The sequence below is a fragment of the Aotus nancymaae genome, unplaced genomic scaffold (assembly GCF_030222135.1).
Source record: "Aotus nancymaae isolate 86718 unplaced genomic scaffold, 86718_ANA_hifiasm-v0.15.2.pri h1tg000018l, whole genome shotgun sequence".
In the NCBI taxonomy this organism is placed as follows: Eukaryota; Metazoa; Chordata; class Mammalia; order Primates; family Aotidae; genus Aotus; species Aotus nancymaae.
Genome location: NW_026988430.1, coordinates 3,964,821 through 3,981,954, shown reverse-complemented (window position 1 = coordinate 3,981,954; position 17,134 = coordinate 3,964,821). Strand labels below are relative to the sequence as shown.

At 52.8% G+C, this 17,134-nt stretch overlaps 1 protein-coding gene across 14 annotated transcripts in view; it reads right to left on the bottom strand.

Annotated features, from left to right (window-relative positions):
- Positions 1–17,134, bottom strand: part of RAP1GAP2 (RAP1 GTPase activating protein 2) — a 257,076-nt gene that overhangs the window by 170,386 nt on the left and 69,556 nt on the right. Inside the window, exon 1 of one of the 14 annotated variants that reach the window (XM_064378122.1) lies at positions 12,631–12,737. The exons of the other annotated variants lie outside the window; for them this stretch is intronic. Within the exon in view, the coding sequence (XP_064234192.1) occupies positions 12,631–12,737 (107 nt within the window). Of the gene's footprint in view, positions 1–12,630; positions 12,738–17,134 lie in introns of those variants that run through there. 14 annotated transcript variants of the gene reach the window in all.

Genomic DNA, 17,134 nt, shown 5'->3' with positions numbered 1-17,134 from the left:
CTTGCACCACGGCTGCCACCCGCCTCTATGTGGCCGTGCCCTTGGGGGACCTTCTCGCCATCCATAAGGAGCCTTTACTGCTGTCACTCTCAAAAGCCGTTCCTGGCACATTTGCAGATCCTGTTTTCAGATGGCCTGTGTCAGGTACCTGTTGATTTACACCTGTTTCTGCCTTTGCAGCTCAGATTAAAGATCTTACTAAAATAAACGTTCTGTTAAAATACAGATGGCACAGGTAACCCAGGCTGCAGCCGGGACCTTCCTGTTCACATCGAGAAGTGAGAATTTCTGTTCTCATGGGTGATGCCAGCAGCCAGGAGACCTTTCAGCTTATCTAAAGCTGGACAGGACAGACTTTTCCCCTCCTCTGAGCTTCACCCTCCCCTTAGCTCAGGTTAAGTATTCAAAGAAGCCCAGCTGTTCCACAGACCCATCTGGTCCCTTCCTTTAAAAATAACCAGAATGTTATAGGGTGCAGACTTCTTCACGTGTTGGAAGTCTTGACCAGGACACCCGGTCTCCTCTGAGCTGCATTACAGTACGCTTCACTGGACTGTAGGGGGTTAAGTATCTTGGCCAGGGTCACCATGTAATTGGTGGTGGGAGAAAAAGCCCAGAATTTGGCATTGGACAGATTGGAATCCCAACTCTGTTATACCAGTTGGGTGACATTGGATATGCACTTTTGAACCTCAGCTTTCTCCTCTATGAAAAACGAAGATAAAGATAATCAGTGTCACGCAGAGAATGAAATGAGGTAAGTGACGCTTAAGTGCAGGCCCAGAGCGGGGATGCAGGAGTGCTCCTGTCTCTGTTCCTTCTCACGTTATTCCTGAGTTTCTGTGCTGCGATGCACAGCCTCCCATAACGTCTGTCATTTTATTTGGGGGTAATTCAGGAGGGAAAGGGAGGAGGAATCTGAAGGCAAATCCACAGTGGCCATTCTGCAGCCCAGCTCCCACAGGGAGCCCCACTAGGCTGCCAGGACCCCCGTTTTCCATCGCAATGGATATGCCCAAGACCAAGAAGGCCCGAAGGACGTGCAGGACTGGCAGGACTGGGATGCAACCCCCCGCCTCTGTTCACAGAGTTCCACCTAGAGCTCCCAAGCCCAGGTCTCCTGCTTCCCACACTATACATCCCATCCTTCAAGGGAGGAGCGGGTAGCACAGATGTAGCCAGGTGCAGGTGGGCTGCAGTGGGCAGGAGGCTGCCAGCCCTGTACTGAACAGGCAGCTAGAAGTTGAGATGAAACGAGGGAAGGCCAGGCCAGCCCAGCCAGTGTTCCCAGAGCTTCTGATTTCTCAAGACTGGAAAACAGATTCACAATGTGGAATCTTCCAATTTTAAAATATCAGCTCCAAAGGAAAAAAACAAAGTATGTGGGCTGAACAAAGCCCATCAGGCCTGGACGCTCCAGCCAGGCAGGGCTCTGCTTCTGTGCTCCCACTGCTGCGTCCCCAGCACCTAGGACGGTGTCTGGTCCAGACGACAGGCTTCCTAATGACAGGAGACCGCGGGGGCCAGTTCCCAACCTCTGCCTCAGACCGCAAGCTCCTAGGTGGCAGGGGTGCTGCTGTCTGCACCCTCTGGAGTCAGGACGGCATCATGCTACACACAGGACATGATGGTGAAGAACCAGGGGCTCCTGCCTCCACTCTTTTTTTTTTTTTTTTTTTGACATAATTTCACTCTTGTTGCCCAGGCTGGAGTGCAATGGCACACCCTCGGCTCACTGTAAATTCCACCTCCCAGGTTCAAGTGATTCTCCTGTCTCAGCCTCTGAGACAATTAATAAAAAAATTAGCTGGGCGTGGTGGCACACGCCTGTAATCTCAGCTGGGATTACAGGCGTGCACCACCAGGCCCAGAAAATTTTTGTATGTTTAGTAGAGATGAGGTTTCACCATGTTGGCCAGGCTGGTCTCAAACTCCCAACCAGAGGTGATCCACCTGCCTCGGCCTCCCAAGGTGCTGGGATTACAAGAGTGAGCCACTGTGCCCAGCCCTGCCTCCACTCTTACCAGACTCTAACTCAGCCCCATCCATAAAGCAGGGGCAAGAGTAATACCTCCCTAGTAGGGTTGTTACAAGGTACTTTACCCAGCAGAGTAAGCCCTTCTGACAACAGGGGTCATCATGGTGCCCTGATCCTACCACACAGCATTCAGTGTGGCTGATAAAGATCTTTACAGTAAAGAAAGAGAAAAAGGCAGAGGAGGGGGAAAGACGAAGGGAGGGGACGGCTCTAATCCACAGGTCTGACCCCTCCTGCCTTTGGAATGGACTAACCACAAGGCCAGGTCAGCTGTCTCAGGATATGCATGGGGCCAACATGTCTTCAGAGGCGTCCCCAGCTCTGAGCGAGGCCATCCACCCATGGAGGACTCTGGGAAGGACTTGGCTGGAGCTCCAGCCTTCATGAACCAGAGTGTTCATAACTGATAAGCTTAAAAGCAAGTGACAATTTTTCAACCCACCCTTGCTCCAAGGACACTGAATAAACACAGTGTCGGCTCCAGGCTCTCACTAAGTCTGTCTGGAAGGAGAAGGGAAGGTGAAAGCCAGTGTATTCACCTCAAGAAATGAGCTTAGATTCTTTGAGACCCTCTTCAGGGTTCAAGCAGGAGCCCCACACTCAGAAATCTCAGCTTACAAAATACCAGCCATGTTCTTCCTTCTGCCATGGGTGTAAAGGCTACCCCGGGCCCCACCCAGACACTCTCAGTGGAATCCCTAAAGTGATGGGCCTGACTTCACTTTAATTTGTCTTTTTTTTTTTTTGAGATGTAGTCTCGCTGTGTTGCCGAGGCTGGAGTGCAATGGCGCAGTCTCAGCTCACTGCAACCTCCACCTCCTGGGTTCAAGCAACTCTCCTGCCTCAGCCTCCTGAGTAGCTGGGATTACAGGCGCCCGCCACCATGCCCAGCGAATTTTTGTATTTTTAGTAGAGACAGGGTTTCACCATGTGGGTCAGGCTGGTCTTGGACTCCTAACCTCAAGTGATCCATCCGCCTCGGCCTTCCAAAGTGCCAGGATTACAGGTGTGAGCCACTGGACTATGGAGACGCTTAAGAGACCCTGCTGGGGTGCTGGAAACCTCTATATCTGAATCTGAGTAGTGTCTATACAGGAAGATAACTAAGCGAAAACTCACAAGGCTGTACCCTTAAGACCTGGAAACTCACAGTACATATGTTACACTTTAATGTACTAATCACAGCAGCAGCAGCATGCACTAAGCACTTCTTACAAGCCAGGCATTTCACAAATGCTTATCTTGGCTCCTAAATAATATGACAGTTAAGAGCAGTCTCTAGACACCAACAGACCCAGGGTAAAATCGCGACTCCTCCACTTTTCGTTACGCCCCTAGCATAGTCTTTGACCTCTGAGCTTCTGTTCCTTGGCTGAAAAGCAGAGATGATAACTGGTGGAATTAGACACACAGACAAATAAGCACGCGTGCCCTTAGCACGGGGGCCAGAAAACTGCAAGCCTCGAAATGTGTTGGCTTGTGACAACCCTCCGAGCTTCACCAACCCTAGGATGCTGGTGCTGCTGGGCCCGTTTTAACATGTGGGAAATGGGTCCCTCCTTCCAATGGCACTCCCTAAACCTCAGGCATTTTCATCTTCCTCATTTTTCCCAAATCCCCGTTCCACCTGACTGTGACTTCTCTTAACACTTTTCTTTAAATTGACTCGCACTTTTTTATTTAAACCAATTTGGCGTTTTTCTATTTTTTGTATTTTTGAGACAGAGTCTAGCTTTAATGCCCAGACTGAAGTGCAGTGGAATGATCTCAGCTCACTGCAACCTCCACCTCCTGGGTTCAAGTAATTTTCCTGCCTCAGCCTCCTGAGTAGCTGGGATTACAGGCGTCCACCACCATGCCTGGCTAATTTTTATATTTTTAGTAGAGACAGGGTTTCACCATGTTGGCCGAGCTGGTCTCGAACTCCTGACCTCAGGTGATCCACCCTCCTCGGCCTCCCAAAGCGCTGGGATGACAGACGTGAGCCACCATGCCCAGCCCAAATTTGGGTTTTTTAATGTTATATAACGATCATACATGGAACACCAGTATCACTTGCCAGAATTCATTTTTTAAAGTAGCTATTAAAATAAAAAGCTCTTGTCCACACCTGAAATCATCTTGCCTACCTCATTTACTTTTTATGGATTCTGTAGGCAAAGAAACTGAGTTTGCTGGCGGGGCAGGGAGTCAGGGGGCGTGCGGTGCTTCATCTGCTTAAAATGACTGAGATGCTTCCCGGGCCCTTCGGCAGCCCCCGTCTGAACAGAAGAGCTTCTCATTGATTTAACCGAGCAGGCCTGACAAGCCCTCTATTTGGCAACATCCTGGTAAGCAGCCATCTGTGCACCACACAGGCTCCGAAGAGATAAAACCACATTTAGAAAAATATGTATATTGGCTAATGGCGACTGTTCACTAATTCAGACGCCCACTGGCCCCTCTTCGGCATTAAGTAAAGGGAGGCTGCCTCTGCCAATCAGGCAGCAGCTCCCAAGACCTAGGAACCCAGAGTCAACAACAGCCCTGGCTCCCGGCCCCAGCTTCAGGATAGTTGGTCATGGCTGAGCCTGGTCCCTCACGTCTACAGGTCCCAAAACCATGCAGAGGTGAGGCATAACAACAGAAATACACATGAGCAAGTGATCGTCTGCAATTCTCTACAAAATCCCTTCCAGAAGGGAAGGAAGGAGAGGGAAGGGAGAGAGTCCCCAATCTCAGACAAGAAAAGGGCGCCCTTTGGAGGGCACTGATTATTAAAAGGGTCCCAGGGAGCCGGGCGCAGTGGCTCACACCTGTAATCCCAGCACTTTGGGAGGCCGAGGCAGGAAGATCACCTGAGGTCAGGAGTTTGAGACCTCCCTGGCCAACGTGGAGAAACCCCATCTCTACTAAAAATACAAAACTTAGCCAGGCATGGTGGCTCACACCTGTAATCCCAGCACTTTGGGAGGCCAAGGTAGGAGGATCACCTGAGGTCAGGAGTTCAAGACCAGCCTGACCAACATGGTGAAACCCCATCCCTACTAAAAATACAAAAATTAGCTGGGCATGGTGGCGGGTGCCTGTAATCCCAGCTACTTGGGAGGCTGAGGCAGGAGAATCACTTGAACCCAGTAGGTGGAGGTTGCAGTGAGCCAAGATCATGCCACTGCACTCCAGCCTGGGTGACAGAGCAAGACTCCGTCTCAGAAAAAAAAAGAAAAAGACCCCAGGGAAACAGGAAGTGGGCACGTTCTACTCGGGGGAGCCAGGAAGCCTCTTGGGCTTCCATCCATTCACTCAGCAAATATTGACTGAGCATCTCCTATTCTGGGCAATGGAGACCCAGAGATAAAGAAGGCAAAGTCCCTGCTCTCAAACGGTTCCCGCTCTAGGGGAGGGAACAGCTAATCAACTGTTTATTGCATAAACTAGATACTATCAGTAAATGAGAAGTGCTGCGGAGGAAATGCAGCAGGGTAAAGCAATAATGGCTGGAGTGAGCCGCTTAGGTGGAATCGTCAGGGGAGGCCTTTTGGAAGAGATACCATTTGAGTTAAGAGTCTGGCGAGGAGGAAACGACAAGCAATGAACTCACTGTAAAGAGCAGGTGCAAAGGGCCTGAGGCAGGACCCAACCTGCCATGTTCCAGGTGTGGGAAGGAGGCCCCACAGCAGAAGCACAATGATCACGGGGAGGCAAGGCCAGAGAAGCAGGCGGGGATGTGGACCGGACTCCGGAGTTTGGAATTCATTAAAGCATAAAAGACAGTGGGCCAGGAGCAGTGGCTCACGCCTGTAATTCCAGCATTTTGGGAAACTGAGGTGGGTGAATCACTGGAGGTCAGGAGTTCGAGACCAGCCTGGCCAACATGGTGAAACCCCGTCTCTACTGAAAATACAAAAAGACATTACTTAGGTGCAGTGATTCCCACCTGTAATCCCTGCTACTCGGGAGGCTGAGGCAGGAGAATCGTTTGAACCCAGGAGGTGGAGGCTGCAGTGAGCCGAGATCATGCCATTGCACTCCAGAGTGGGTGACAGAGTGTGACACTGTCTCAAAAAAGAAAACACACAGGTAAGTAAGTATAATGGGAAGTCTACAGAGAGCTTTCCGCAGGAGAGAGACCTGGCTTTATGTGAATGTTTTAAACTCCACTCTGGCCACCACAAGGAGAAAGGATACGGGAAACTAGAAGCAGGAGATTAAAATAGTGGCTCAGGAAGAATTAAGCCCATCTGTGCCTCACATTCTGTCCCTCAACTCAAACCATCTAAGGCCTCAGCCCCTTGGTAAAGTTAGTAGCAGGAAGCTGGCTAAAGGGAGATGTTTGTTCTTTAAAGCTACAGCAGCCCCCCGGGTGTCATTCAAACATCAGACAGGAGAGGACAGGAGACAGGCCCTTCCAGAAAGGCCAGGACCCAGCTGCCACCTAAGGAGAGAACAAGCAGCCATCTGTTCCGGGGCCAGGGAGTGGATCGGCTCCCATCTCATGTCCCTTCCAGCTCTGGGACTCTGGGACTCTGGGACTCTGGGACTCTGGGACTCCAAGGCCAGAACCCTGGACAACCCACAGGCTCAGACCTCGTGTCCAGCCAGCTCATGGGCAGGACACAAGTATCCTCCTGACACCAGGTTCAAACCCTAGAAACAAGTCAATCAACAATGGCTAACGTCACAGAAACAGACAACTACACAACTACTAATGGCACAATCTTGCCAAAAAACTAGAACAAACAACAACAACAAAAAAAAAACACCAAATCTGATGGTGCCTCTAGAACTAAATATTAACTTGCAGGTAACACAGGGACAGCAGAACATGCTAAATAACACCAGGAGACGCCATCCACAAAATCCTGACTGTGGGAAACTCCATGAGACAAACAGTCCAGTTTCTTCAGTAAATGAATTACAGGAAGAAAAAAAAAAAATAGTTGGTGAGCCAGGCACAGCAGCTCATACCTATAATCCCAGCACACTGGAAGGCCAAAGTGGGCAGATCACTTGAGTGCAGGAGTTCAAGACCAGCCTGGGCAATATGACGAAACCCCATCTCTACAAAAAATACAAAAATTAGCTGGGTATGGTGACGGGCAATTGTAATCCCTGCTACTCAGGAGGCTGAGGTGGGAGGATCGCTTGAGCCCAGGAGGCAGAGGTTGCAGTGAGCTGAGATCACACCACTGCACTCCACCCTGGATGACAGAGTAAGACCACATCTCCAAAAAAATTTAAATTAAATTAAAAATTTTGTAAAAGAATTGGAAGGGCCAAGTAGGGTGAGCTGATGCCTCCTGCAATTCCAGCACTTTGGGAGGCCAAGGTGGGCAGATCACTTGAGGCCAGGAGTTAGAGACCAGTCTGGCCAACATGGTAAAACCCCATCTCTACTAAAAATACAAAAATTAGCCAGGCATAGTGACAAGCACCTGTAATTCCAGCTACTTAGGAGGTTAAGGCCCAAGAATCGTTTGAACATAACCCAGGAGGCAGAGGATGCTGTGAGCCAAGATCATGCCTGGGTGACAGAGCAAGACCCTGTCTCAAAAAAAAAAAAAGAGTTGGAGGAAAATGCAGATTAAGAGACACATCACCCATCACCTAGTACTGTTTGAATTCTGACTCAAAAAAGCTTTTGAAAACTTTTATGAGACAACTGGGGAGATTCAAACACTGACTGAATATGGTATTAAGAAATCATTGTTAATTTAGAGGAGTATAATAATGGTAGTGTTGTTTTTTTTTTTTTTTAAATAAATTCTTAACTTTCTGTTGTTTTATTGTTGAGACAGGTCTCGCTCTGTTGCCCAGGCTGGAGTACAGTAGCTCAATCTCAGCTCACTGCAGCCTCTGCCTCCCAGGTTCAAGCAACTCTCATGCCTCAGCTTTCCAAGTAGCTGGGACCAAAGGCACATGCCACCATGCTCGATTGCTTTTTGTTTTTTTGTGTTTTTTTTTTTTCATTTTTTTGTAGAGATGAGTCTCACTATATTGCCCAGGCTGGTCTCAAACTCCTGGACTCCAGTGGTGATCCTCCCACCTCACCCTCCCAAAGTGCTAAGATTACAGGTGTGAGCCACTGTGCCTGGCCAAGAATTCTTGTCTTTAAGATGCAAACTGAAATATTTAAGAATGAAAAATCTAATGTCTGAGATCTACTTCAAAGTAATTTTGTGGAGGAGTGTATTGGTAAATAAACGAAAGAAGACTGACCATAAGTTGATAATGACTGAAACTAGGTATTATGTTACCCTATTCTCTCTACTTTTGTGTATGCTTGAGAATTTCCACAGCAAGATTTTTTTAAAAAAGAATTGCAATAGGCTTTTTCTACCCAGAAATAACCCACCAGATATGATACTCCACAACAAAGGGATCACATTCATTAGATTTGAGACTCTCACCTGAGAGCCTGCCAGAATTTGCGAAATGATGAGTGAATCCATATTTTCCTCTTCATAAACTCCATGATGGGAGTTGTCCCAAAATAACCACCACTGCCACTGTAAGAAGTGGACTTGTTTTCATTATGCTAAATGACCTCTCTCCAGTTCAGAAAGTCATGCCCAAGGCCACACTGACTTTATCCACATTTTTCAGAATGTACTTTTTTTTTTTCTTTGAGACACAGTCTTGCTCTGTCATCCAGGCTGGAGTGCAGTGGCACAATCTCGGCTCACTGCAACCTCCACCTCCCGGGTTCAAGCAATTCTCCTGTCTCAGACTCCTGAGTAGCTGGGATTACAAGCGCTTGCCACCCCGCCCAGCTACTTTTTGTATTTTTAGTAGAGACGAGGTTTCACCATGTTGGCCAGGCTGGTTTCGAACCCCTGACCTTAGGTGATCCACCCGCCTTGGCTTCCCAAAGTGCTGAGCTTACAGGTGTGAGCCATCATGCCCAGCCAAGAGCATACAGATTTTGATTGTGTTCCTCTGCCTCTGTCCTTCCCAGCAAAAGAGCCTGTTTTCCCTCTCAGAGAGCCAAGCTCCCCACTACCCACATCTATAAGAAGCAGGCTCTGAAAATCAAAACGGTTTCCAAACTGCCAATTTTGAGGAAGGCTTCATCCAGGTGTCTCCTGGCAGCTATGCTTAAACTCAATCCCCTCTCAGATACGCCGCTTTTACAAGATCCTATGTGCCAGAAACCCTGGAAGATGCTCAGAAAGAGGCATAACCTCCAGGCTGCCCTACAACTCCCAGAGAGCACGGCCGCGTTCTAACTGATGAGTGCCACGCCCATTTCTCGAAAGGGAAATTGAAGTTGGAGCTTGGAGCACCATTCTTGGGAACTACCAAGACCGCCTGGGAGTCTCCTAGTTCTGGGACTGTATGGGACACCTGTCTCATTACCACCCTGCCTGGCAGACCTCCCTGTCCCCTAATATGCAATATTTCCAAGCGGCCTGGAGAGAGCAGGAGGATGGCAAAGACCGCTGGGCGGTCACTGCAAGCCACACACCACCATTTCAACCCTTCAAGCTAAGAGCCAAGAGTGTTATCTGCACACGCCTGTCAATTAAAGGTGCTGGGAAGATCGATGGATGGATCAAGCCTTCCGGAAGGATGAGAAGGGGCCTGAGCCTGACCCAACCCTGTGATGACAGGGGGAGGAAGGAAGAACTCATCAGATTTAACACCCAGCATGGAGTTTGGGGAATGCTGAAGAGAGGCTGGCAGCTGCAGCCTGCTCCAGGCCTCCTGTGGCCACCAGCACCCACAGAGCCGGGGTCAATAGTGTTCACTGCACTGATTTCAGACACTTGAAGACAAAGAAACTCCAGATACAGCCACGGAAGCAGAGGTCACTTAGCACCATGAGGAAACCAATCACTCTTTCTCCTCAGGTAGGTTAAGTCCATGGCCAAAGCTGTCAGGATGGTTGGAGTCACAGAAGAATGGGATGAAGCCAAGGGGCTGGGAAGGCCAGTAATGTCTGCTTGTATTGCAGGCATGAGCGCAGTGCATTCAGGAAGAAAGAAAAGACTCCACGGGCCTGGGGCACCCTGGCCCCGGCCAATCCCTCCTGCTCCCCATCCAGGTCCTCCCCTGTGCCTCACTGCGTCCCCTCACACAGACTCATTCTGCCCAGGCCCATGCCCCCTGGTTGCCTCCTTGGCCGAACATGGCTGGTCTTGACTGCTATTGGTGGGGCCATCACCACCAGACACCTGACCTTGCTCACCAGGGCAGAGGGTCAGGGAGAGGAGTGGGAGCAGTGCTGATCAAACCCCCTTCACCCCGCTGCAGCACATCGTACCTTTCAGTCGCATCTCCACTCACATGATCTGACTTGCACCCCACAAGCCTTTTGTGGCAGAAACTGAGGCTCACAGAGATGAAATCTATCATCACACCACAGTCAACAGATGAGCCAGGGAGAGGACATCTAGCTCTCGGTGCAGGGGGCTTTTCCTCTCCACCCACCGACCACCACCTTTCTATACTCAGAATCAGGAGCTGGGCCCATGCATCTGCCTTTCTACCAAGCACATGTTCCCTTTCAGCCCTCAAAGAAGGCCCAGTTATCTCAGACCAGCCATCCCATACATCCTTCTGGCTTTAGAGAGTTGACTTGTTCACCACCACTCTACAGATAAAATGCTGGAGGGCAGAAAACAGAAGGGAATCAAAGTCCAGGGCAAAATGGGGTCCAGCCCTGGAACACTGCCCTCCAGAGTTCCCACAGCAGCTCTTTCTGCTAGACACACATGGCCCTGGCATCAGCCATACCTAGACCACTTGCAGGATTTCCACTATATTTCATAACACTTGTACTATTATTACTACTATTTCTATTAAACAGATTCATTTTGGCCAGGCGCGGTGGCTCACACCTGTAATCCCAGTACTTTGGGAGGCCAAGGCGGGTGGATCACCTGAGCTCAGGAGTTCAAGATCACCCTGGGCTACATGGTGAAAACCTTGTCTCTACTAAAATACAAAAAAATTAGCTGGACATGGTGGCGGGAGCCTGCAACCCCAGCTACTACAGAGGCTGAGGCAGGAGAATCACTTGAACCCGGGAGGCGGAGGTTGCAGTGAGCCGAGATCCCGCCACTGCACTCCAGCCTGGGCGACAGAGCGAAACTCCACCTCAAAAAAAAAATTAATTAATTAAATAGAGTCACATGTTTAATTTAAAGTGCTGCTTTATATCACTACCACAAATGGGAAAAAAATCAGTACCCCTGGCCATTAACCAGGAGAGAATCCTAAAAATAAATAAAACAATCTAAGTTCTAGCCAGGCACCCTGCTCCACTTAGAGGGTCAGAGCCAGAGGTCAGTTCTCTCTTTGTTACAAAAGGAAGATTAGCAAGTGTTTTTAAAGGTGTCAAAGGCCGACTAGCACTAACCTGAAGCTTTCCCCTAAAGAACTCACAAGGCTTCGCAGAGAACGGAAAAGGGAAGAACTTTCTCACGAGGTGACTCAATGTTATTCCATGCTCAGCCACCTTATGTCATTTCACTGGAAATGCATTCTATGCTGTGGGAAACGTCCTGTTACTCTATATTATAGGAAGGGGGACGAGAGAATGGAGGACAACCTGCCACAAAGGCAATCCGTGCCGGCTTCTCAAAGTCCCCCATTCACTGCCTACTGCCTCCCCAGGTGCGTTCAGCCTGTGGCAAGTCCAGAGGCTGTTGGTCACTCCGAGGTGTCTCTGGCCCCACTGCCCGTGTCTTACAGGGGTACAGTATTAACCACTCCAAAACTCCACTGGAAATAAGGATCCAGCAGGGTCACTGGACGTTACCCCAAACCCCGGCAACATCTCTGTGGGCAGTCAGCGTGAATCCTCCCCTCCCCCATTGCTGGAGGCTCTGCCATGCACCCTAGCAGAACAGGGAGGCTTTGTGCCAACGACCTGCCTGGGTAGCTCCGTGGGGTCTGGTGGATGTCAGACCTGCAGCTGGGGGCTGCAGCCCAGAACGCTTCCCCAGAACCCCCTTTGCCCACCCAAGCCCCACACCTCTCACCACGCAAGTCGTCCAAAACGTCTCTGAAATAGCTAAAGAAAACTATTTTCAACACCCAAGAGCAAACAGAAGCACAAACTCAAGGAAGGCGAAGGGGCAAAGGTGGAAAACCCGAAGTCACCCCGGGACAGTGAGGCGCGGGGGGCAGAGGGAGTGGACGACCTCCAAACTTGCTCCTCGCCTGCCGGCACCGCGCGCAGAGCAGGCGGATCGCGGCCAGGCAGGCACCTCGTGAGCTCAGCCAAGTTGCAGAGAAGCAAATGGCAACCCCGGCGCAAGGAGCCGCCGAGCTGGATGGAGGTTATCCGCGGCCGCAGGCTTCGGAAAAGGGGCTGCGCTCTGCAAGCACAGGGTCTGGGGGCGACGGACTCGGGGTCTCTCGGTCAGGGATCAACCCTGAGGGCTCTCCCAGCCGCCGCTGCCCCCGATTCCGCCAAGGTCCTGCCCAGGCTCCCCCGCACCAGCCGGTCTCTGGGCAAAGCTCCGAACTCTCTCCCCGAGACCGTACCGGGAGGGGAGGCTTTTTTCCAGCCAGCACGGAGCCGAACCCCCATCGGAAAAGTCCACCCCGAAGGAAACCGGAGTCGAGTAGGCGAGCGAAGGACGCGGAGGGTCGGGGCTTACCTTTTCTCTTTACTCTGCCTTCGGGATTTGTGCAGGAGTCCGATGAGCACCACGGCCGCGCGGATCCCCGCCTTTCGGCAGTGCCTCCTCCCCGCGGGCTGGGACATGGCGAGGCCGCCAGCGGTGCCCGGCCGCGCCCTCGCCCGCCCGCGTCCCGGCTGCTGTCCCCGCTGCTGTTCCCGCCGCCGCCCCCGCTCCGCGCCCGGCCCCCGCGCCCCGGCCCCCGGCCTCTGTCGCGCATGGGCCCCGCCCCGCCTAGGTGCGCCTCGGGGGTCAGGTGACCGCGCGCTCGCTCCCTCCCGGCGACCTTCAGCGTCTCCTCGGGGCCCGCGGGGCAGCCGCTGTCTGCTCCCCCGGCGCGGGCATTTCCAAGGCTCGCTCGGGGCGCGGCCCGGGCGGGCAGCTCCCGGCTCCCGCTCAGACGCGCCGCCCGCGCCGGGACCCGCCCCGGCCCCGCCTTCCGCGCCCCGGCCTCGGCCGCCCGGATGGTGGAGGGCTCGGGGCGCGGGCGGAGGGGACACGCTCCTGGGAACTCGGCGCCTCCTGCGCGACCCTTAGGCGCCCTCCCGGGCCCGGGACCCGGGCCCGCCTTCCCTCGCCAGCTCCTACCCCGGTCCCGGGCTCCCTCCCCAGGCAGAGGCGGCGGCCGCCCTCCCCGGCCCGGCCCCGGGATACTTCTCCGATGCTGTCACTGTCTTTAAAACAGGGAGAGAAAACAGGCACCGGCGGAAACGCGCGTCCTCGGTCCAAACACGCTGCCCGCGCGCGCTCACCTCCCGGCCTTCCCGCGCTGAACAGAGGGCACCTGAGCCCGGCGCCCCCACCCCACCGCGGCTGGCAGCTCTCGGGCCTGGGTCCCGGGGTCGGGGCGGGTGTGGAGGAGGCGGAATTCTGCCCCCCGCCTCCCACCGTGGTCCGCGCAAGGATGGCAGGGCAGGGGCGCAGGGGCTCAGGGGCGGGCTGGCGTCGGCTCCCCGCGGACACCGGCTCTCCCGGCCCTGGGAGTCTGACTCCACACAGGGTCAAGGACCAACTTCACGGCGACCCCACTTCCTCCAGGCGGGCCGGGCTGCCCCCATTCTATCCTCCCGCCCCGCCCCGCGCCCTGGCCTCTACGCACTCACCGCGTGCGCCCTTCCGCCCCTGCACACCGCACCAGCCTCATCTCCTTAGAGAAGGAAGGACGGAGGGTCGCGCCAGGTCCCGGGGAAAGGGCTAGGACCTGGTCCCTACCCTCGGCGCGGGACCTCGTTCACAAGCCCCTCATCCACTTCCACGTGCTGTCCAGACTTCCAGCCCCCACCAGCCCCCGTAGCATCAATCACCGCTTTGACCCCTGGGGAAAGAGGCAGCGGACAGGGGGCTGGAGGGAATTTAAACAAGCCAATTAGTCCATCTTTGGAAACAGCCCTGTAGGGGCCAAAGGGGTCCCCCAAGGCAATTTGCCTTGTATTTTTTACAGTCTGGTGTTCAAGCAAACACAGAAAATCCAAGCTGGGAGGGGACCATGCTGGGTGGAGAGGGGAGAGGGGCTGCAAACAAATTCGAGGCCCGGAGGCGTCAGCCCTGCTTCCTGCTGGCACTGGAGTTGCGAGGGAGGGAAGGGAGCCCTAGGGTGGTACTAAAATCCACCTGGTCTATTCATGAAGAGGCCATTACCACTGGCCTTGCCCCCCTACCACCCTCTCCCTGCCGGGGTTGTGGGGGATCAGAAATACAGATAGCCATGGACATCTTTCTATAGCTAAAGATTGGAATAACCCGGGGCCCACTCCTGGGATTGCCGGTTAGGTGAACTGCAAGTACTATCCCAGTAGTGACTTAAGAATCGGTCTGGAAGCCGGGTCCCAGCACTTTGGGAGGCCGAGGCAGGTGGATCACGAGGTCAGGAGTTCAAGACCAGCCTGGCCAAGATGGTGAAACCCCGTCTTTACTAAAAATACAAAAATTAGCTGGGCATGGTGACGAGCGCCTGTCACCAGGGGCGCCTGCTACTTGGGAGGCTGAGGCAGGAGAATCGCTTGAACCCGGGAGAGCGGGGCAGAGGCTGCAGTAAGCCAAGATCACACCACTGCACTCCAGCCTGGGTGATAGAGTGAGGCTCCATCTTAAAAAAAAAAAAAAAAAATTGGTCTGGAAAAAGAATAAAGAGTGTCCTTGGTGGAGAAGAGGGAAGAGCAGCAGCACAGCCCAGAGCTTCTCCTCCCCCTCTCCCGCCTCGCTGTAGCACACAGCACCCAAGTACCCACAGGGTAGCTGATGAACTGCTTCCGCTAGATGGCAGAGACAGTGATGAGGGCGCTGGCCTTAGGTCTGTCCTAGCATGGTGTGTATTTTATCCACACACAGAAGGCTGCATCTCAGCAGAAGGCCGGACCCTCCTTCCCAGCAGGTGAGAGTGTGGGAACTAATTCAAGTCAAGTGCTAGTTAAGGTCACGTGGGTAACCGGAGGGCTCACACCTGTAATCCCAGCACTTGGGAAGGCCGAGGCAGGTGGATCACTTGAGTTGGGACCAGAAGTTCTAGACCAGCCTGGACAACATAGTGAGACCCCATCTCTTCAAACAACAACAACAGGGAATTGGGAAGATGAAGGCACCAAATCCACCCAGCAAGTTCCATTATTCTTTCTCTTATTCTGGAGTTCCCAGACCTCTCAGTCCCTCCACAACCCCAATGTGGCTGCAAACACAAGGCTGTCCCCAAAAACCATAACCTCTCAGACCGCGACTCCTGAGTCTCTAAGAGGGAGAATGTTCCTGGCGGCGAGATTCCATCCTTCTGCCCCTGCCCTACAAGATTGCCACCTCCAGGGCATAGATAGCAGTTCCCTCCTTAACTCCCACTCCAGCCCCGACAGCCCTCACACCCACGCCCTACACCCCACAGAGGGAACCCCAAAGCACGAGAAAACCCATCAATAAAAGACAATGGAACAACCATCAATGCTAGGCTTACCCGTTCCACCAGCATGTATGAAACACGTACAGTATGTCCAGCTTTATGCAAGCGACCAGGGCAAGAGAGAAAAACGGAAGACCATCCCTGCCTGAAACTAGCAGGGTTAACACACAGCAAACCACAAAACAAGAGCATTTCCAGCCAGTGTGTGCAGTGAGCCCAGCCAAAGGTCTCCACAGCTGGGTCATTCACCACCACCTCCACGGTTCTTTGTCTTAACGTCACACTGTCTACTGTTCATTATTTTGTTTTAATTACATCAACTCACTTTTTCGCTTATTTATTTTTTCTTTTGAGAAATTGTTTTGCTTTGTCACCCAGGCTGGAGTGCAATGGTGTGGTCTCAGCTCACTGCAACCTCCACCTCCTGGGTTCAAGTGATTCTCCTGCTTCAGCCTCCCGAGTAGCTGGGATTACAGGTATTCGCCACCATACCTGGCTAATTTTTGTATTTTTAGTAGAGACGGGGTTTCTCCATGTTGGCCGGGCTGGTCTCAAATCCCTGACCTCAGGTGATCCGCCCGCCTCGGCCTCCTGAAGTGCTGGGTTTACAGATGTGAGCCACCGAGCCCGCCTTTACTTAATTTTACAAGAAAATGTCATTGCAACCCTGAATGAAAATCCGTTCTCATTTGCCATTCCTACCATGAAAACAAATACAAATTTATTAAATTTTACCTCAATACTGTTGCCTGACAAAAGCTCTAAGCTTGAAGCACCTTCCTTAAAAAAGCAGGCGGTGTTAGGTGTTAGTGACACGCCTACACCAAACCAAGGCACTGTCCTTGAAAAAATCCCAGTTCAAAAGAGAACGGACAGGGAAGAATTTTCACATTACCGTGCTCTAAGGCCACATTCATGAGGCACTTTGGGGTGGGCTGAGAAAGCTGAACACATACAGACCACGGGAAGTGAAGACCGCAGTCAGTGAAGGGGTCTCCCTCCAGGTCCCAGCTCACAGGATCTCTGTGGCCTGTTCCAGCCTCCAGAGTCCACAGTCGTCCCAGAGAACAAAGTGCCAGGCGGCTGCCAACCCAGGTCTCTCCCAGTCCCGGGGAACTCGAAAGACTGAGGGGGCCTGGGTGGGAATCAGGCCTGGGGCAGAAGACGGGGAAGTTAATCATGAACACAGAGCAGACAGCTGCACAGCCTGTTCCTAAGGGGTCAGTGGGTTGAGGCAGACAGACACGCATGCCTGGCCCTGAAGAAAAGGGCCTTCTGTGCCTGGGAACCAGCTCCAGGAGACACATCCATAAGAAAGCAGGAATCAGCCCCAATGCCGGTGCCCCTGGTTAGAGAGCCAGCCTGCAGCAGACTCCACCTCCTCGCCCTGCCCAGCCTCCAGCTCCCAGCGCCCCACTGCTCAGCAGAATGACTGCCACCTTTCTGGGCTGTGGTTGGGGGTGGGTGGGGGCAAGAGGGGCTATGGAGCAAGGAGGCTGGGGCCTTTGATGAAAACCAGGTGTCTTCAGACGCCTTGCCCCTCCCCTTTACGGGCAGGGTCCCAGCCATTCATTCCATGGACAGCACAACCTTTGGAGC